The sequence below is a fragment of the Ceratotherium simum genome, chromosome 21, assembly GCF_057802395.1.
Source record: "Ceratotherium simum simum isolate JZ-2026a chromosome 21, ASM5780239v1, whole genome shotgun sequence".
Taxonomy (NCBI): Eukaryota; Metazoa; Chordata; class Mammalia; order Perissodactyla; family Rhinocerotidae; genus Ceratotherium; species Ceratotherium simum.
Genome location: NC_141920.1, coordinates 40,567,544 through 40,588,568, shown reverse-complemented (window position 1 = coordinate 40,588,568; position 21,025 = coordinate 40,567,544). Strand labels below are relative to the sequence as shown.

The following is a 21,025-nucleotide window of genomic DNA, read 5'->3' as shown; positions in this document are numbered from 1 at the left end:
CTCTCTGTCTTTGACTTTTGACAGTTTGATTATATTGTGTCTTGGTGTGGGCTTCTTTGGATTCATCGTAGTTGGAATTCTTTCAGCTTCTTGAATTTGGATGCCCATTTCCTTCCCCAGATTTGCGAAGTTTTCAGCTTTTATTTCTTAAAATATAAGCTCTCTGCCCTTTTTCTTTTCTTTTCTTTTCTTTTTTGTGAGGAAGATCAGCCCTGAGCTAACATTCAATGCCAATCCTCCTCTTTTTTGCTGAGGAAGATTGGCCCTGGGCTAACATCTGTGCCCATCTTCCTCTACTTTATATGGGACACTGCCACAGCATGCCTTGACCAGCGGTGCATTGGTGTGCACCCAGGATCCAAACCTGTGAACCCCAGGCCGCTGAAGTGGAGCGCACACACTTAACTGCTGCACCACCAGGCCAGCCCAATCTGCCCTTTTTCTCTCACCCTTCTTTTTCTCTGACTCCCATAATATATACATAGATCCATTTGTTGGTGCCCCATAAGTCCCTTAGGCTTTCTTCACTTTCTTCATTCTTTTTTCTTTTTGTTTCTATGACTAGATAATTTCAAATGACCTGTGTTCAGGTGCACTGATTCTTTCTTCTACTTGACCAACTCTACTGTTGAACCCTTCTAGTGAATTTTTCAGTTCTGTTATTGTATTATTCAGCTCCAGAATTTCTGTAAGGCTCTTTTTTATAGTTTTTATCTCTTTGTGGATATTCTTATTTTGTTCTTGCATTGTTTTCCTGGTTTCATTTAGTTGTTCATATGTGTTCTCTTGTAACACTTTGAGTTTAAGATGATTATTCTGAATTCTTTGGTAATTTATAGATTTTCTTTAGGGTCGGTTTTTTGAGATTTATTTCATTCCTTTGATTGGGCCACATTTCCTTGTTTCTTTGTGTGCCTTTTATTTTTTGATGTGATATATGCATTTGAAAAAACAGCCACTTCTACTCTTTACAGACTGGACTTATACCATGGAAGACCTTCACTGTTCAGCATGGCTCAAGATTCTGGGGGCCTCTCAAATCTTTTCTGGGGATGTGTCGTCTCTGTGTTGGTAATTTCCTAATTAGAGAGGTTTGCCAGTTTCTTTTTCAGGAGGTTGTAATGTCTTGCTCCGTCTGGTGTCTAACTGTGATACTGCAGGTTCTCTGGTGTTGGAACAAGCCACTAAGTTCTCTTGTTCTTAGTGGTCCCCAGCATCTAAAGCATGCCAGTTCTGTCAGTGTTCTAAGTCCAATGAGATAGAAACCAGTCCTTCAAGCAGCCCCCACCCAAAAAAAGCTGAAACATTGGGTTCCCATTTTACTCTTTTTCCTTCCCAAAGGAGAAGCCACAAGCTGGGCACTTTCTCCTGATTATGCTGAGTTCTGCTGGATTCCCTCTGCAGTATACTGCAAATTCTCTGTTGCTACAACAAGTAGTTGAGTAATCTTTTGTTCTTAGCAACCCCCCAAAAATCCAAAGTATCCTGGTTCCTTGTCAGTGCTTGAGTCAGGCAAGACAGAAACCAGTCCCTCAGAAAGTCCCCCCAAAAGTTGGAACATTGGATCTAAGTTCCACTCTTCTCTTTCCCTCCCAAAGGAGAAGCCCTGAGTTGGGCTTTTTCTCCTGATCACGCCAACCTCTGCTGGCTTGAGGGGAGGGCAATTGCAGATTAAATAAAATGGCTTTTCTTACCTATTTCAGTGGGCTGTACTTTGCTTTGAGTTTGCCTGGGTTACTACGATTTCTTAACTGATTTCTGGAGTTCTCATAAAGGCTTTTTGGACTGTATATTGTTGCCAAGTTGGTGTCTCTGTGGGAGAACAAAGTCTGGGCCTTCCTCTTCCACCATCTTGCTCTGTAATCAGACTTTCACTTTTTATTTAATATAGTTCTTCTTGTTTTAATTTTTTATATACATCACATTTTATTTTAAAACTATGAAGAAAAATATCCAAATTAAAATTCAAAAATATTGAAGGAAAAAAGTTTTTTCATTGCCAGGAAAGGCAAGCACATAAAGAGTATTGGTTTATAATGTTTTATTATTATAATTTATACTAAAGTTCAGTATTAGCCAGTTTTCACATGTACTATACAAAGCTCCCACTATTGTGACTTTTTCCAAATTCTTTCAGTCTTAGCAGAAGTGTAAAAAGGCACTTTGTTTGTATAGCATACGAAATAAATTCACAATACAGATTATTATGAAGCAGACAGTTAAAATATCCCTTACCAACGTAGATAAGAATAATTGTGAAATAAATGGATTTATTGAATTTTTCTTTTTCTTTTGGGCTTTAGGCATTAGGATTTTTGTCTTCTTATGGAATAGGAATGGAATACAATCAAGCTAAGGTAAGGTCATTCTATTTTTTCTGGAACAAAACTGATTTTTTTAAAAAGGGTACATTGAATAGAGAGTCTACTTTTTAGGTAAGGGGGCTCACTCCAGTGTGGTGGTTAAAAGCACCAGTTCAATAGTCAGAGAAGTTTAGGGTTAAAATATCATAAGGTTCTTAATGTCTCATATTTCAGGTTCTTCATTAAAGGTAGACAGTATCTACCTCACAGAGATTTTGTGATAATTAAATGAAATATCAGGTACAATGCCCTTTTCACAGACTCTGGAGCTCAGTAAGCACTCCCCCAAATGGCAGCCATCTTTATAGAGGAAGAGCGTGAAATTTGGAACTTATTTTGGAGTAATTCAAGGTTCACTGGTGGGCTAGGAATAAAAAAGCAACGACTGGTTTGAGTTCTAAATTTAGAGGACCAATATAAATTTTTTTTTTTTTTTTTTTTTTTTTTTTTTTACTTTAGGCACTGATATATTACACTTTTGGAAGTGCTGGAGGAAGCATGATGTCCCAGATGATTTTGGTTCGTAAATTAAATACTCTTGGGCCAAAATATGTGTGTTATAAATACAGCATTGTCAGAATATTAAGAATATATATGCCTGTGTTTTAGGGGTACAGATATTTGTCAGGAATCAACGTTCTACAGAATTGTGAAGTTGCCCTAAATCATTACAAGAAAGTGGCAGATTATAGTGAGTAATCCACATAATTTATTTTAAGATAGACTTGCAAAGCTATTAGAAAAATAAATCAATTCCAGTTGACATATTTATGAAAGTGTTGAGATGATGCTTTTAACACCTGTTATAATATAATTCTTTTAATACAATGTAGAGTTTCTAATTTCTGAATAGTTACTTTTCAAAAAGTTTTAAATAACTGTACTCATTTTTTATTTTGTTAGTACATGTCCCCAAACAATTGTGTTTTATTTCTTCTTGTGATGTTCTTTCCTTAAACTGAGAATTTGAACGTAACATCAATAAATATTAAGCAGTTCCCCTAATTCTAACATTTAGAATATGGGATGACTTGTTAAAAATTTCTAAAGAAGTAGATGTAAGGTTTATACACTGGTGATCGCTATCACTGCATTTGAGAGCAATTCAAGCAATCATTATTCTATTACCCTATCCTTTGTCTACAAAAAGTAGAACATGAGTTTAACATATGTTCCTAGAGTCATTTTCAAAGTTGTACGTAACATTTCATCTTGCAACATCACCGAGCCAGACTACATAATGGAGTTTTAAATAGAAGTCTTCCAAAAAATGAATAAGGTAAAGTCCATTTGGTTAGTTTCTGTAATCAGAATAACATCGGAATATACATCTTTGGCATTATTATTAGGATCTGAGAAAAGAAAGGAGGAGGAAAAAAACTACTTTTGAATATAAGAAGCCATATATAACAAGAGAGTTTCATATGCTTAATGAAACTGGAATTACTTTATATATATATATATATTTCAAAGTGCACACTTTGTTAGGTTTATTCAAGCATATTTCTCTTCATATTTATTTTCAGACTATTCATAGGAAGTTATTAAGGAGCAGCTATTGCTCTTATATTGTAGTTTCAGTCCCGGGGAAAATCAGTGGGAGAGGCAGTAGGTTACCTTCTCCTAAAATCTGGCTTCTTTCCTTGACCCCGCTTGGCCAAGATCTTCAGTAAGGTCTGATATATGTTGATACAATATTTGTACGGGTTGCAAAGAATATCTGGGTTTCTTGCACTTTTCTCAGAACCAAATAAACAAAAATCAGCAAATTTCTATCTCCCAAGAATATTTCCTTTCTGTTAGTAGACCAGATTTCTGCACAATTTAAGAACAGGCCTAACAGTATTTTCTCTGAGTTGACTGTTGTCTCTTGCAACCTTGTGTATTTTGGCTATTCTCTGCCTTGTTTCTATTCACAGTTGCTGACAAATTGGAAAAAAGTGAAGGTATTCCAGTGGAAAAAGTGAGACTAACTGAGAGACCTGAAAATCTGAGTTCTAACAGTGAGATTTTGGATTGGGACATATACCAATATTATAAATTTTTGGCAGAAAGAGGAGATGTTCAGTTACAAGTAATGTATACAGACAGGCTTGAATTTTTAGAACATGCAAATTACAAGGGGCTTGGTTCTCTCTTAGACCTAGAGGGGTTAACGGTGCCCCATCCTGAATGCGGAAGGCAAGAGACACCCCCTCCTCATTACCCTCCTCCTTTTTTGTCTCCTGCCCCTTGCAGTTCCTATGGCCTATGGGAGAGCCAGTTGCCATAGTAATTATATATATATATACATATATATATTTTTTGCATTTACTCCTAAAAAATTCAATTTTAAAATATGTAGATTTTAATTATAGGGAAAAAGGACCATCCAATGTTGATTTTAATATGAATGAAGCCTTACCAGAATCTAGAAGTGTTCTGTCTTTGGGAATGGGAATGGGACAGCATTTATGTGAAGTTTGAGAGCCAAGAGTTAAGGCCCCTTGGTTTATCTGCCCATGTGTTGCTATACACCAGCAGGCAAGCTTCCTGCCACTGAGGAAGCCATATGCCCAGCACCAACCAATTACCCAATAAAAGATATAGTCTGGAATGTTTTCCTGCTTCTTTTTTAAGACATGGCAACTGCATCAAACTAGATCAACGTACTAGAGTAAAATCACTAAGTAAATTTTTGTCTTTTCTGTATTTAAATTAATACTACTGCTAAAATAATTTCAAAACTCATTGTTCCTAGGTATCTCTTGGACAATTACATCTAATTGGGAGGAAAGGTCTAGATCAGGATTACTACGTAAGTCAACCACAAGATTTAGTCATATGAGGTGTGGAAGACAGTTGCTAGGGAGACTGGCCGGGCAGTGATGGGGGAGGGTGGAAGACTTCCTGGGGAAAGCCCACTGCTGCTGCTTTGGTCAGATTTGCTTCCTGGTTTTGAGGAAGAAAAAATTTCACCAGAGGGAGCACTTTTCCTACCTGCTTCCAAATACAAAATGCTAGAGACTTCTGAAGGAGCATTTGGGGCAGAGAAGTTTCCATGCTTTCACTGAACTTACTGTTCTTTTCTTACTCAAACTCACTGTTGGACTGGGGTTAGATGCGGCAAATACCCCCATCTGCTGGCCTTGGACATGCCCATTCCCCAAAGGCCAGCTGTGGAAAGTCCACCTGGGAGTTTCCTGCTAAGGAGCTTGAGGACCAGCCTCAGCCCCATTTGGCTAGGTCAGAGGACAGACTGCTTCCAATATAATCAGAAAGATTAATATGCATCTTTATAAATTTGCAAAGCTCTTTTCAATCATTTTGCTTAACTTTATCTTATCCCAATAAGGTTAGAAGATAATTAACAATTCAAATTTATAGTGGCGGGCCGGCTCCGTGGCTTGGTGGTTAGGTGCGCGCGCTCTGATGCTGGCGGCCCGGGTTCGGATCCCGGGCAAGCCCCAAGGCGCCGCTTCTCCGTCCAACGCGGGGCCGGGTCCCACGTGCAGCAGCTGGAAGGATGTGAACCTATGGCATGCAACTGTCTACTGGGGCTTTGGGGGGAAAAAATGAATAAATAAAATCTTTAAAAAAAAAAAAAAAAAAAAAAAAAAAAAAACAAATTTATAGTGGAGAAAAAAGCAAATGAACTTGACCTACACAGGATCCTCTTCAGTAAGATCCAGAGCCCTGAGATGAGGTCTTGTCTAGATCTTGATTGTGTTTTCAAGGCCCTAGATCCCCACAGAGCTGGAGAAATAACTGCGATTCTTTTTTAAAGATGATTTTTCAGCCCTTTTCATTTTATAGGAGTCGTGTGCTCATTGACTCAAAGGAACACATACCCTATTTCAACATAGTCCCAATGGCTAAGCAATAGAAATAACTACTTTATAAGGCAGTTACATAAAAGAGTGATCTGTTATTACTTTCCATTTCACATTATATTGTTACTTTGTGAATGAGTCTTTGGTACTATAGTTTGTGTTTTATGTGAGGTACAGTCCACATTAGCTAAATGTCAAAATTAATTTCAGAAAATGTGATAAAATAGGTATGCATCCCAAGACAGCTCAATTGAAGGGCTTCAGATTTCATTAATCCTCATCATAACCAAGGTTTTAGCTTCTTAGTTGGGAAGTTGTGGATTGACAATATTACTCCAATGTCAGATTTCAGACTGCAATGAGTTTCTCATGTTAACTCTAGGATGCATAACTGGGAAGAATTCCTCATTTCCCATAAACATGAAATTTGATTGAGTGTGATGGCAGCCAAACTTCAGCCACAGGGAATACCCACCAGTCTTTGCAGAGTACATAAAACCCACAAGGCTAAGTACTTCCGATCAGCTCCAACCACTGTGAACATAAGATGGGAGCTGTAGCTGCGTCCAGGTGAGGATGAGGTGCAATCCCAAGGCTGGCACTGAAGGATTCCAGCGCTGTAGTGGCAACAGCCAGGCAGTGGGCATCACCCAGGAGCCCAATCAGGCTCTCCTGTGGGCTCATTCACAAAGGTTTTATTACCTCTATTTTACAGATGAGAAGCTGAGGCTGGAGAGATGAAGTAAATTGCTTCAAGTCTCACAGCTGGGTAGTAAGGTTGTTAATTAGAATTTGAACTCAGGGCTTCAGCATTCAAAGCGTGTGCTCTTTCCATTAAACCCTACTTCCTTTTGACCTGGGCAAAAAAAAAAAAAAAAATACAGCTTCTAAAATCCAGTTTCCTCACTTATAAAGGAAGAATAAAGAATGACATAATCTCTCAATTTATTTCAGCTCTAATTTTCTGATGGTTGGTTGGGCCTCACGCTTTCCATTCAGATATTTCAAAAAGGCTGGTTTAATTCCAGAACTGGCCCAATGGTTCAGGCACATTCTGAGGCAAGCACAGGCTGGTTCTTCCTGCTTTTCTCAGCCTAATAGACCCGAGCTTGCATGGAGGGCTCCAGTCAAGGTCTCAAACCTCAACACTGACTGGCTTATGCATTAGTTAGATTAGGCTGTATAACAAACCACTCCCAAATTTAGGTGGCTTAAAAGAACAACCATTTATTTAATTCATGGTTTGGGCAGGTCAGCAATTTTGGCTGGGCTCAGCTGAGTAGTTATCCTGGTCTGGGCCAGGCTCAACTAATCTTGGCTGGGCTTGCTCATGCATCTGTAGTTAGCTAGAGCATTGGCCAGGGCTGGCTGGTTTATGATGGCCTCATCTGTGACAGCTAGGATGACTAGGGCCTTTCTCCACATGCTCTCATCCTCCAGCCAAGTGGCCCAAGCTTTTCACATGGCAATCAAAGGTTCTAAGAACACATGAGTAGAAGTCTCTTGAGGCTTAGGGTCAGAACTTGCAGATCACTTCTGCTACATTCTTTTGGCCAAAGCAAGCCACAAGGCCAGCCAGCACGGAAGGGGTAAGAAAAAGGACTTCCCCTTTCAATAGGCAGAACTGCAAAGTATGGCGGTCATTTTTGCAACTTTCCACAGCTTAGTTGCACCAAAATCAATTTGGAGTGGCAGGGGAGATACAAAGCGGGGAGAGAAGATCAAAAGATAAACTCAATTTCTTGAAAGGCTATTACCACAGCTCATCCTTCCAGTCTCACCTCCTCAGAGAAGATTTTCTTGATCAACTCTACTCTTCTATCTCTTATCCTATCGCTCTGTGTTTATTTTCCTGTAGCTCATGTCACTCTTTGAATTATATTGATCTTGATTTGTTTACTGTTTGTTTCCCCACAATGGAATGTAAGTTCTTGCCTGTCTTGTCTGGTCTACTTGCTGAGTACTATGTATCCTGTACTCAGATTAGTACCTGGCACATATTAGGTACTTAGTATTTATTAAATGAATGAATGATAGCATCCTAAACATTGTATGTTGCTCCTCAGCCTGAGAACCATTACTTAAGCCAGTATGCTAATACTTGGCTTCAGTCCACCAAAGAAAATTATTAGTGTAAGGCTCTTTATAAATGTAAATGATGCCCAGTTTACTGCTCAGCTAATTAAATATAAAAATACCTGGAAATAACTAGCTTACCTTCTGTTTTCTCCACAGTTTGATTGAATTAATCTCTCTCATGAGTTGTCACCACAAGGCAACATTTTCACCTCCTCCTCTTCTACCATCAAATCTTAATTATTGAAAAGTATTGTATGTGAAATTCTTGATTACATTATCTTGAATTTATACACATATATTTTAGTGTTATCTGCATTTCTAAATATATACAAGCTCAGAATGAATTGGATTAGGAAAGCTGGGTGTTTTGGTGCACAATATCAAAGTGGATAAGGCATAATTAAATTAAACTTAGCAGAGCAATAATCTCAAATATGTAAAGGAAACTGATTTGTCTACCTTACCACCCATTAAAAAGAAAAGCGCTACTATCATCCCTTTTCAGGATGATTTACAGAGCCCGGGATAAAAGAAGTGTTCATAAATGTTTTTAGAACAATACATTTTCTTGACATTTCATTCTAGGGGAAATATTACAAACAGATTAGACCAGGGATTTTCTTAGAACCAATGAAAAATCATGCTCATTTTTAAAAAAAAAGATATACATTCAAATAACAAAAAATAATAAAACTTCAGTTAGCATAAATGCCTGGGACATACTATATTTCATCCTATCTCAGATACTATCAATTATAAGATACTTTATGTTCTACTGAGAGAGAAAAAACACTGCCAATATCTGATGCCATTAATAGTAAGAAATGTCCTGATTAAAATGGGGGAGGGGAGATATACATCTTAGAATCAGTAAAATATGATCGTGGGTGCTCACTAAATATTTGAAGGGTGGGTGGATGGTGTCTTAGTCTGTTCAAGTTGCTATAACAAAAATACCATAGACTGGGTGGCTTATTTCTCACTGTTCTGAAGGCTGGAAGTTGGAGATCAGGGTGTCAGCATGTTTGGGTGAGGACTCTCTTCCAGTCTGCAAACTTCTGGTTATATCCTCACCTAGCAGAAGGGGCTAGCTAGCTCTCTGGGGCCCCTTTCATAAGGACACTAATCCCATTCATGAGAGCTCTGCCAATCACCTCCCAAAGGCCTCATCTCCTAATACCATTGCCTTGGTCATTAGGTTTTCAACATATGAATTTTGAGGTGATACAAATATGCAGACCACAGCAAATGGATGTATGGATAGATGGTTACTTGATCTTAACTCTTTGAGAACAAGAACTCAGATTGGCTCATGTACAGCCATCAAAGTATCTTGCATGATACTTTCACACAGTATTTAATAAATGTTTATACCATTGAAGCAATAGCATTAAGGGTAGGTTAATTTAAAGACAAAGAGAAGAGAACTGAAATGCCAAGTAAGCTATGAGAGTGGAGGGATGTGAAAGGGGAAATTAGAGAGATCTTCAATTCCCTTGGTCTTTATGGGCAGATGGGGAAAAACTCTAGGATTCTTATTCGCTTTGGGGGAATAAATTATTCTCTTTTAACAGTTCAAATCTAGTTTCCTAGAGTGTAACTTTTTCCCCAGAACTCTCTATTGCCAAATATTTGAGAGCCAAATTCTGACACCAGACTTTGAAAATGATTTCATAGAATCATAATACTAGAGTTGTAAGGGACCATAAAGATTAAAATCCAGTTGTCTTGTTTTAGAGATTTATAAACTTATCCTTTCATTCACTCACTCATTCATTAATTCAAGAAATATTTTGCAAGTGCCTGACATACAGTAGACACTGTGTTAAGTACAGTGGATTCAACACTGGGGGAGACAGAAAATTAGGCAAGCAATTAAATCAACGGATGCATGCCATGATAGTTACCTAGGTGTATATTTAGGTTTTCGCTCAGTAGAGACATTCATAAAAAATACTTGTATTTTTTATGTTAACATGCTCTGATAAATGTGATTGGTAAATCAAATATTTATCAGACACTTGATTTATTTACCAATAAATGATTGGTAAATCATACATGGTATTCAAGACTGTTTGCAATATGGCCCTATCATATTTTTGCAAGTCTTAGCTTTTGGGTATTCTACTTCAGCCACACTGAAGTAATTCCTATTTCCTGGACACACCTTGGACATTCCCATCTCCATTCCCTGCTCATGTTATTCCCCCAGCCTATGACGTCCTCTGCTCTGGTGAATCCTCTCTACCTTTTCTGAGACCTTTATCATTTAAGCCCTCCTTCTTGATACCATGAAGGCAGAGTGCCAAGTACATGGGAATTGGACCCAGCCTGCTTGCGGAACTCCAGTACCAGCTGCGAGACTCTTGAGTGTCACTATATAGGCTCAGATAGTAATAATATCTTTTTAAAAGTGCTGTTGTGAAGATTAAGTAAGAAAAAGCTTGTAAAACACTTATCACAGAACTAGGTACAATTTCTGTTATTCTATACCCTCTCATTCTTTTTATCCCATCTGTCACCTACCGTCTTATTGCTATTTACGCATGTGCCTTTCTTCTCAGCAGTATTGTTAGGAAGCAAATGCATGGACAGTGTTTTTTGTTCATCATGAATCACCTATAATACTTAACATACTACCAAAAGTATATATAGCAGGTTTCAATCAAGTTTTTGAAAGGATAAATGAAGAATAGGAAAGATGGATGGATGGATGAACGCATGAGGTGATAAGGTCCAGCACTGGTGGCAATTGTATTTACTTATGTCCACAATGCAGACTGACTTTAGTAACTAGGGTGTGCTTCTCAAATAAGTTGGCAATATTTCTAGAGCAAATTTACATATAAAAGAACTACTCATATTTCTTCCTTAAACATTCTCTTCTCTTTGAGAAGGAGCAGATCCTTGTATATCAACATAGTCGAGGCTTTTTAAAGAGCAGAAGAATTGTGTCCTAATAAGACACTTTGGAGAGTGTCTTCACTTCTCACTCCTGGGTCTAATTTCTTTTAATACTCCACGTGGTCTCTGAGAAGAACTTCTGGAAGATCAGGATGAGGCCTAGGGAATGGGGCAGCAAGGGACAGGTCAACTCTTATGCATTCTAGACTGAATGTTACATTTAATGTTTGACCCAGAGAGAATCAGAGGCTTTGCCGGTCCCCTTCAATTTGATTTAGAAAGAATTGGCCTGAAGTTCACTTCTGCAGAAAGACCTGGTCTCAGCAGGCAGCCAGGTGTGTCTGGTCTTACTCTGCCTTATAAACATTAGGTCACTGCATATCCAATTCTGCCAATTGTACAAACTGTCTTATAAAATAAGTACATAGTGTCAACATAGAAGCATACTTTTTCAAAAGAATGTACTATTTAGTTCTAGTTCTTAGTGCTTCTGATTTATGGTTGAAATAGCACTTGGAGTAGTGCCTTGGGGAAAGCAGGCATTTCACAGATATTTTTCGAATGTGTGTTGAATGAAATAAAGTTTGGTTCGAAAAGCCATTTTGCAGGCTATGTTCATGACTGTCAGTAATACTGTTCCTTTTCTCTCCAGAAAGCATTATATTACTTCTTAAAGGCAGCAAAGGCCGGGAGTGCAAATGCTATGGCATTTATAGGAAAGGTACATGCTTCATCTTGATCAATTTTTCGTTTCTTAAAAACCTAAGAAATTAATAGTATCGGCTAATTGAACCCAGTGTATGGTGACAGTGCCGCAGACATTTTTCATGGAAGCAGCTGACCGGGGCATTCCACTACAAACCAAGGGTAGTATTCTTGAGGTGACAATTTGGGAAGAAGCCCCACACAACAGCAGCCTTTATCTAGGGCACCAAAAGCAGCCTTGAAAATGCCCCTGGCCCAGGGCTCCTCAGCTGAGTGTAGGTCAGAGCCCCCCCGCCCCCACCATGACTCCCTACTCCAGCATGTAACAGGAGAGCTAGGCTAGTTGTGTATCAAACTGGTACAGGCCTTGGCCCAATGAGGTGCCTCCTTCCTCCGCCCCTGGAATGAGAACCAGCTCCAGGCTCACCAAAGTCCATCCTTGGGCCACCTCTGACCCCGATGGCTGCTGGGCAGCCTTCGTCGAGGGTTTCTCGAGAGGCATGTTCTTCTCTCCTTTAAAGACCAGTCACTTGGCTGGCCGAGTGCTGCCCTCGGCTCCCTGCAGCTAATTTGCATTAGTAACCATGGGGACAAGAGATCTCCTTCCAGAAGTGCTACGTACAGTAAAATTAGATGTGAGGAAACATGAGAACAAACAAATAGGATCTATTTCTTTGCCTCAGGCATGGTCACTCCAGAATGTATGTAGTGTATTGTTTCCTCAGTTTTTCCCCTTTTTTTAACTGAGATGAAATTCAAATAACATAAAATAAACCATTTGAAAGTGTACAATCAGTGGCATTTACTACATTCACAATGTTGTGCAACCATTACCTCTATGTAGTTCTAAAACATTGCTATCACCCTCAAATTCCTTAGTTTTTTACATCCTCTTTTTATTTTTTTCCCAGATGTATTTAGAGGGTAATGCTGCAGCACCACAAAATAATGCTACGGCCTTCAAATACTTTTCCATGGCGGCCAATAAGGTATGTACTCAGCTCATTTCTGTAAACACATAAAAACCCTCAGCTTTTATTACACAGTGCTGAAGAGTTGACTCCGAAGCCCCACGGCCAGCTAAGGGGCCTGGGAGGAGTTTTGTGCCCTGGAGAAGAATATTACTTACAATAAAATGTGGGGTTGGGGGAGGGGAAGATATATTTTGTCTTTTTGGTAAATGGAAAATGGCAGAGACTTGTGCTGCCCTAGCAGAAGGCCAGATAGAAGCTCAACTTCCCCCTCCCCCGTGCAGTAGATGAGGCCATCTAGCTCAGGAAACAGGAGATAAATGAGATGAGGACAGAGGAAGGGAAAACTCAATCAATAACCACAGTAAGTTCAAGACAAAGATAGCCAAGAAATGCCCAGTTTTCTCCAGTTCAATCTGACTCAAAGGCCAGAAATCCCCCTGGGCCAAGCAGAAAGTTGTCAGAGAGGCACCATGAGGAGATGCTTAAGAGTATGGCTCTGGAGGCAGAATCCCTGGTTTGAATGCCAGTCCTGCAACTTACTAGCTGTGTGACCATGGGCAAGTTGCTTAACCTCTCTATGCCTCAATTTGCCCATTTGTAAAATGGGAATGTAAGATTTGCCTCATATTGTTGTTGTCAGGATGTAATGAGTTAATATTTATGTGCCTCGTATTGTAAAGTATTTACAGTAGCGCCTGTCAGCTAGTATCTTTTGCCATCTGGGGCCAATGAGGTAGAGTGGACTTCAAAGCATATCCAAGGCAGGATGGATTGGATCCGTGGGGGAATATAGAAATGGTATATTATGGCTCCTGCCATTGAAGTGTTTGCCTTGGTTCCCAGGCTCAGTGAGGCTGGTATCTGTCGGATAAACCTTAGGAGACTACTCTGAATCCTTTTAGTGCGTGAAGAACGTCCTCACTGCAACACGCATCAGCCTAACCTTGGTGAATGGCCTTGATAAACTTTCTATCCCCGCACAGTTGGAAGCATTTTCTTGTCTTACAATATCATACTGCAACACTGGCAGTAAAGATGTGCTCAAATTGGGGAATATTTTCAACTGCTCTCAGTTTTTAAAAGCCCACACACTGCTTTAGGAGCCTATTTATAAATGCCTAGCACCTCAGAGCTGCTGCTATTGTATAAATTACTGAGAAAACTGGTACTTGCTGCTTCTCCCTTGTAATTTATATAAAATTGTCACTCAGCGAGACAGTTATCTAGAGTACCATTCGATTAGGATGACAAGGGAGAGCAGACTGAAAAAGAGGTGGGGTAATGGAACAGAGGAAGATCTCTTGTGATCTGGCAAATAACACTGATTTGTCAGCCCGAAAGAATAATGAGAGGAAGTTGTGTGTGTAAATTAACCCAGCTTCCAAGCTGTCAGGGCTGTGTAACCAGCAGAGATCTGAGATACTCATGTTCTAGACCAGAGCTACCTCTCTTTACAGAGGAAAAATCTGAAATTGCATTTAAGGTCATTATTCCCAACGGCATCAGGGGGACATGGCCATATGTTCCTTTATCATCATCTGGACAATTTATTAGATTTCTCACTTGGGGTCACTATCAAAGTAAAGGATTTCTATCTTCCACTCTGCACACCCATACTCTTCTTTTACTACTTTTAAAAGAACTATTGCTTTTTAAATTTGTTTTTAAGTTACATCAATAGAAGATGCAAAGCCACAGACTTGATGACCTCTTTTGTCTGATTTACTCAGAAACATGAACAGTTATCCTATGTGATGTTGGGCCCATATTGGACCATTTTCTTCTGGTTTTCTCTCTCACACCTCTGAACACAGCAGGCCCATTGCCATCTCCACACTCTTGTTACACGCCCTCCCTTCCCAGAATCCCCCATTCTGAATCCTACCCATCCTCCAGAACAGAGCTCAGTCCCCTCTCCCTCCAGCAAGCCACTTCTCCTTGGCTCACATAATCTTTTCCTTCTTCTGAACTTGCCCTGCATTCAGTCTATGTACTACTGGAACTTGACTGCTTCTTCCTTGTGCCTTCTCTCCTGCTGTTTGAAAGCCATGTCTCCTCAACTAAAGGAGGGCAAATGTTTTAGTACACAGTAGCGGTTCATTAAATATTTGCCAAATAAATGATCATCTGCTCCCTAAGTTCATGTCAGTTAACCTAAGAAAGAGCACCGAGCCCTAAAGTAGCAGTTATGTATGGGGGGATTGCCTACACATATGTTTTCTTTGGCCCAGAAAGTGTTTTAAAAATTAGGAAATTTCATATCAAAACCTGGACATCCACGTTTTCTTAAAAACGGGAAAAGCTAACCATATGAGGCTGCCACTCCACGTGGCAACAACTGGCTAGAGCAGAGAGCTGAAGAGCTGCTGCTGTCTTTAGATAGGGCAGGTATTTTCTGGTTTGCCTCTGTCTCCACCACTCCCTCCATCACTGGCCTAATGCACTTCTTATATTACCTGCATGGCTCCTGGAGGGATCTGAGTTGGCTACTCCTGACCTGAAAGTTCTAAACTGGTGCTCTGGGCCTTAAACTGTTGGCGAGTCATCCAATGAACACTTGGTTTCCCAGCCACTCTCTTAGAGAAGGAAAGTAATTTGTCCCCACTATTCTAACATTTCTCCTTCTTCTCTCCCTTCTTCCTTCCCTTCTCTCATTTCCCTTCCCTTCCATTTTTCTCAACACCTAAATGAAGGTAGTTAGAAGAAACCAGACTCACTAGACTTGACCACATCCTCCACACCAAGCCTTCCTACTCCCAGACCAGACTATCCCAAGACTCCTAGGACCACAGGTGGATGTAGTCAGGAGAGAAGAGGGAAGAAGGGAACAGAAGCATGCCACTGTTTTAAATACAGATGGATTGTCCTTAAGAACCCTTACAATAGCTGCCCCTTTGATATGCATAGGCTCAAACTCTGGAGTCTTGAAATAGTTTTTGAACTATGCCTTCTCTACTTTATGTGTTATTCTTGCATCACTGAGGGGTACTCTGGCTGCATCCACAATAACTAAATTTAGGTGGCAAGAAGAAATTTGGAGAATTTTCTATTAGAACTTAAGTTCTTGAGGAAATACTATAAATCTATAAAACAAACCTACAGAAGAGCTGAATGAAAGCCATGCAGCCAAGCATGGGTCCTTACTCAGTCACTAGAGAGTAAACGTGCCATGGGAGATAGAAAGAAAAAGTGAGATTTCTGGTTGGAACCTTTCAAGGTTCAATCTTCATCCAGGAGTGATATGCTAAATATCAATATATTTGAACATGTGCTAAATGCTAAATGTGCTAAATATTCCCTTCCCTAGACTATTCAGAATGCTAATCAGAAAAAGAAATGGTAGTTAATGTAGCATCAAGTGGAAAAGGAAACATTGGTGATGTTATAAGCAGTCAAATTTGAATAAAGAAACATATACCAACAATGCCTTACCATCCCTAATGGCTACATTGAAATTCACAGAGTTTCTAAATGTTATTTGGCCATTTATGTCAATGTTTTTTGACCAAAGCAGGTAACAGGTGTCTCGATAGACTTTTCTCTTCTGGAAAACTCCTATACATCCTTCAAGATCCAGCTCAAATGTCACCACCACTGACAACACAATCTCCTCAGTCTCTAGCCTCAACCGGGCAATTGAGTGTCCCTCTTCTAGGTGCTCATGACACTCTCCATCTGTTTTTACCATAGGACTTGCTACATTCGACACGATTTCTTTAAGAGATCCTACCTAATAGGTCAGAGTCTACTAGCCTGTGAACTATCTAAGGCAGGGATCACGATTTATTCATCTTTTACTTTTCACCTCCTACCTCTGCCCAGTGCCTTTTATGGAGTCATACACAAAGCAACCACTAAATAAGTGTTGAATGAAAGCATGGAGGAAAGATTTGACTTTCACTTCCCTCTTCCCTTTCTTAGTCAAAGGGGGTTAGGAGAGTGTGAAAGGAGAAACTAGAGAGGGTCAGAATAACTTGCCAACTGCCTGATTAACCTGCCTTGATTAAGCTCCTACTGGGTGCATTTAAAATACTTTGAATGATTTTGCAGTAATTTTCCTTATCATAAATTCTTCTGGGACTTTACCTGGATCTTTAATACTGTTCTAGGGCAATGCAATTGGTCTTCATGGGCTCGGTCTTCTTTACTTTTATGGGAAAGGAGTTCCTGTGGTAAGTTAAATAATTTCATTATCTTTTCAACACATTTCTAGCAATTTATAGGTAAAATTCATGATCATTGATTAATTTAAAGGAATTAGTCTCTATTACCTGGTTTGTCAAACTATCATATCTGATAATAGAGAATAAAATAATCCAGTGAAATATTTGCCAAAGAGACAAAGAACAAGCTTGTGATAAGAATAACAATCCTAATTATATCTTAGAATCATAGCTTCTGAGTAACCTTAAAAATCCTCTAACCCCTGAGGATTTTTTTGATAGAGATATTTATCTTCTTAGTTTAACCTCTGTCTTTTGAAAGACCTTCCCCCAATATCTAACAAAACCTACTGTCAATGTAGGAAAAGATGTAATTTACAGTGAAAATGAGATAATTATTTCCTAATAGATTCTAATACAATAATGAAATAAGATGTATAATACTTCTGATACTATTTTAACTAGCCTAAATCAATAGGGCACTACTATACTCTTAAAAAAAAGTGGAAGGCAATTGTTACCATGGAGTTATAATGCACCTTTGATTAATAGAGTGTAATTATCTTACAGAACTATGCTGAAGCACTTAAATACTTTCAGAAAGCTGCAGAGAAAGGATGGCCTAATGCACAGTTTCAATTAGGCTTCATGTACTACTGTAAGTGCTACAAATATGGCTGTTTTACTTAGAAGCAAAAATGTATTATTAAGTCCGCTCCTTTCTTAACAAAAATCAGAGGGTTGATGTGAGTGGTTTAGATAGAACATCCAGGCAGCGGTTTGAGGAGGAATTTGAAGAAGACAGAAGGAAAGGACACCAGTTGAGGGAGGAGGCATGGAGGTGCAATCAGGAAGCTCACCTTTGAAAAGGTCAAGTTTGAGGTGCTTTGTGATATCCAATGCACACACCCAGAAGCAAAGTATGAAACTCACAAGAAAGGTCAAACTTGAAGAGAAAGATTTGGGAGGCATCAACATACAGATGTTAGTTAAGAGTAGCTGAGACTGCAAAGGGAAAGGAGAGAGAGTGTGAGAGGAAGGAGCTTTGGGCCGTGGTCAGGAATCTGGTGGTCACAAGAACTGAAAGGGCATGGTCAGAGGAATAGGAAAAAAAAAGTGATCTTAAGGAAGCCAAGGAATAGAACTTTCAAGAAAGAATAAATGAATGAGCAGCCTTGTGAAATGCATGAGAATCCTGCATTCTCAATTTCAAAAGAAAGTAAGAAAGGGCTGAGTATCAGTGGACTTGTCAATATGGAGGATGTCTGTGAGGTCTTCGGACTGGTTGGGGTGGAAGCCAGACACGATGGGTTGAGTTATGAATGGAAGGTGAACGAGTAGGTGAGTAAAAATATTCTCAGAAGTAGCGTGCCTTTAAATGGAAGGAGAAAGATGGAATGGTAGCATGAGGGGGACCAAGAACCAAGAGAGAGTTGTTTTTAAGGTGGTGAGAAACCTGAGTATAATTTTTGGCAGAAAAAAGAGAGCCAGCCAATGGAGGTAGTTAATGTCTCATGGGAGAAATGAGATCATTGATGAAGAGGTTCTGGAAAAAGTTGGGTGGCATTAGGATCTGACCGGGCCCAGGTAAGTGGAGGCCTCATTAGTCTTCATAAAGAGGAGGGATTTATCATCCTCAAAGACTGGAGAGAGGGAGGAAAGGGTGGTACAGGTAATCTCTGTGGGGACTGAGAGAGGGAGTGGCCAAGTCAAGTACCAGGAGATGTGAACATATCTGAGTATCCCCACTGAGTATCCCCAGTCCTTCCTGTCAGAGGTGGAGCTAGGGCAGCAGCAGACTACATCATCAAGGAGGTCAGATGTGGCCAAGAGGTCAGCTGGCATTTTCTACAGTAGCCTAGGGGGAGAGCTGTTCTGTAATGTTCTGTACAGTTGCCTAAACTAGCCTTATTCTTCTAGTTCATTCCAAGTCTCAGGCCCAGGATCTATCAGATTCCTCAAGCTTCTAGAATGAAAATAATAGTAATGGTTAATGTTTATTAGGTCTTTATATGTATTTACTCATTTAGTCCTCTCAACACATCTAGAGGGTATCCTACAGTTTATAGATGAGCAAACTGAGCCTTACTGAGGTCAAACATCTTGCCCAAGATCACACAGTTAGTAGAGCTGGCATTCAAACCCCAATGATCTGCCTCCAGAACCTCTGCTCTAAGCTGCAACATGGCAGTGCTTCTAAAGGCTAAGAAATGTTAGCGCTGGAAGGCAATTTAAGGACCACCTAGTGAAAGCCCCTCCTTTTGCAAATGAAGTGCCTAGAGGTCCCCAACTCACAAAAGGAGTAATAGGAGAGCCGGGACAAGAATCCCACTTGCTGGGAGTATGCCGATTTTTCCAGCCTAGCTCCAAATACCTCTCCTTGCTCCAGGCATGAGTTGAGTCTGAGCTGGGCTTCCTAGAGCTGGGATTTGCCAAAATCCATAGTTATGGCTGACAGGAGCTAGATTGGCCTCCCGGTGTGGAAGGATGACAAGGATGGTGAAACACATCCTGGTGGGGCTTCTGGTCCTCAGAGACCACCATTTGGTCTCTTTTTCATTAACTTTAGTTATGCCACATTGAGAAGATATTTTCAAGAGACTAAATTGTCCTTCTCCTTCAGTTTTCTGAATGGGTCAAGAACATAACTTTCCAACTTATAATTGAACTCAACTTTTTTCCCCCAACTAGTGGATCTAGAGTAGCTTAGCTTTTAGTTGGCTTTTCCCATCCTGTTTAAAATAGCAGGCATCACTCTGACAATTATATTCATAGATTATAATGTAAAAAATAAAATAAAGAAGGGGTTGCTCAAAATAATTTTAATTTTCAGCTGGCTCTGGAGTATGGAAGGATTATAAACTTGCCTTCAAATATTTTTACTTGGCATCTCAGAGTGGGCAGCCCCTTGCCATTTATTACCTGGCCGAGATGTACGCAACAGGAACAGGAGTGTTAAGATCATGCAGAACTGCTGTGGAGGTAAATAACGGGCTGTTTTTAAAGTACTTTTCATTTATCATATAGAGGAGGTGACACTGTCCTTAAATTGTTGGTGCCTTTGATTTTACAGATATTACCTCTTTTCTTCCAGTTGACAATGTGAACACTGACATTTGCCAGGGAGGAAAAGCAGTGATGTAACTCAGACTGGGAAAGGGAGGGAGAGAAATGATCCCTCCTCTCCTGCATTTGGCTTTTCATTGAGTTCAGAGCTCGCCTCAGAATTCAGTTAAGGAGCTCTGTTTCAGCCTTCGATCAAATCACCAGGGCAACTTGGCACTTCTAGTGGGATTGGGAGTTGCGACTTGGGAAATGACAGGCTTGATTTAGCCTAGAAAATATAGCCCACTTCTTCCCAGAAAGCAAAGTCCTTAGGTTTTTGATGATTTGGATGACAACTGAGAAAATGAACTCTTTCAGCTTGAGCCAGGGATGTGCTTTTCAAAAGAATGCTTTTAGGACTTTAGTGCCCTTCATTGACTTATTAAACACTTCTGCTGTGCCAATATAAATACCTCCATGTTGCATTCTGGCCCCTCTGAAATTCATTTCAAAAGCTACCAGCTAATAACCTATCTTTAGATTTGCTCCTTTGCCAAATTCCTAATGAATTATGTATGGCTAACCTCTTTTGGTTACAGAAGGGCTATTCAGCTAGGTTGACGTTTGTCCCCATTGAGCTCTACACACCTCCCTCATGGTTATGTCACCTACACCCTCCGGCACTGTCTTCCCTTCATTCTCTCCTTTCCACATCAGCTGTGGCCTTATAACTTGCCCTCACAGAACAACAATGCCCAGAAAGGTCCTTTTTTTAAAAACAGAAGTCAGTACATTCTTGTTCTGCCAAAGAGCCTCGAAGTCAGGAAAGTGTATTACGCAAATTTAAAATAAACCTCAGGAAGTTTCAGCTCAAAACAAAAAAAATACATACTTGTAATCTTTGTGCCTAAGAAAGGTATTAACTCTTCACCCTAAATAATTTGCAAAAGCTGTGCTTTAGACCTGAAATCCTTGCCTGA

At 39.8% G+C, this 21,025-nt stretch overlaps 1 protein-coding gene across 1 annotated transcript in view; it reads left to right on the top strand.

Moving 5' to 3' along the window:
• Positions 1-21,025, top strand: part of SEL1L2 (SEL1L2 adaptor subunit of SYVN1 ubiquitin ligase) — a 79,534-nt gene that overhangs the window by 40,280 nt on the left and 18,229 nt on the right. The window contains exons 4-13 of the mRNA XM_087444924.1: positions 2,304-2,357; positions 2,823-2,882; positions 2,973-3,054; positions 4,283-4,437; positions 5,104-5,160; positions 11,811-11,879; positions 12,775-12,852; positions 16,947-17,009; positions 17,571-17,658; positions 19,834-19,982. Coding sequence (XP_087301050.1) covers positions 2,304-2,357; positions 2,823-2,882; positions 2,973-3,054; positions 4,283-4,437; positions 5,104-5,160; positions 11,811-11,879; positions 12,775-12,852; positions 16,947-17,009; positions 17,571-17,658; positions 19,834-19,982 — 855 coding nt within the window. The remainder of the gene's footprint in view (positions 1-2,303; positions 2,358-2,822; positions 2,883-2,972; positions 3,055-4,282; positions 4,438-5,103; positions 5,161-11,810; positions 11,880-12,774; positions 12,853-16,946; positions 17,010-17,570; positions 17,659-19,833; positions 19,983-21,025) is intronic.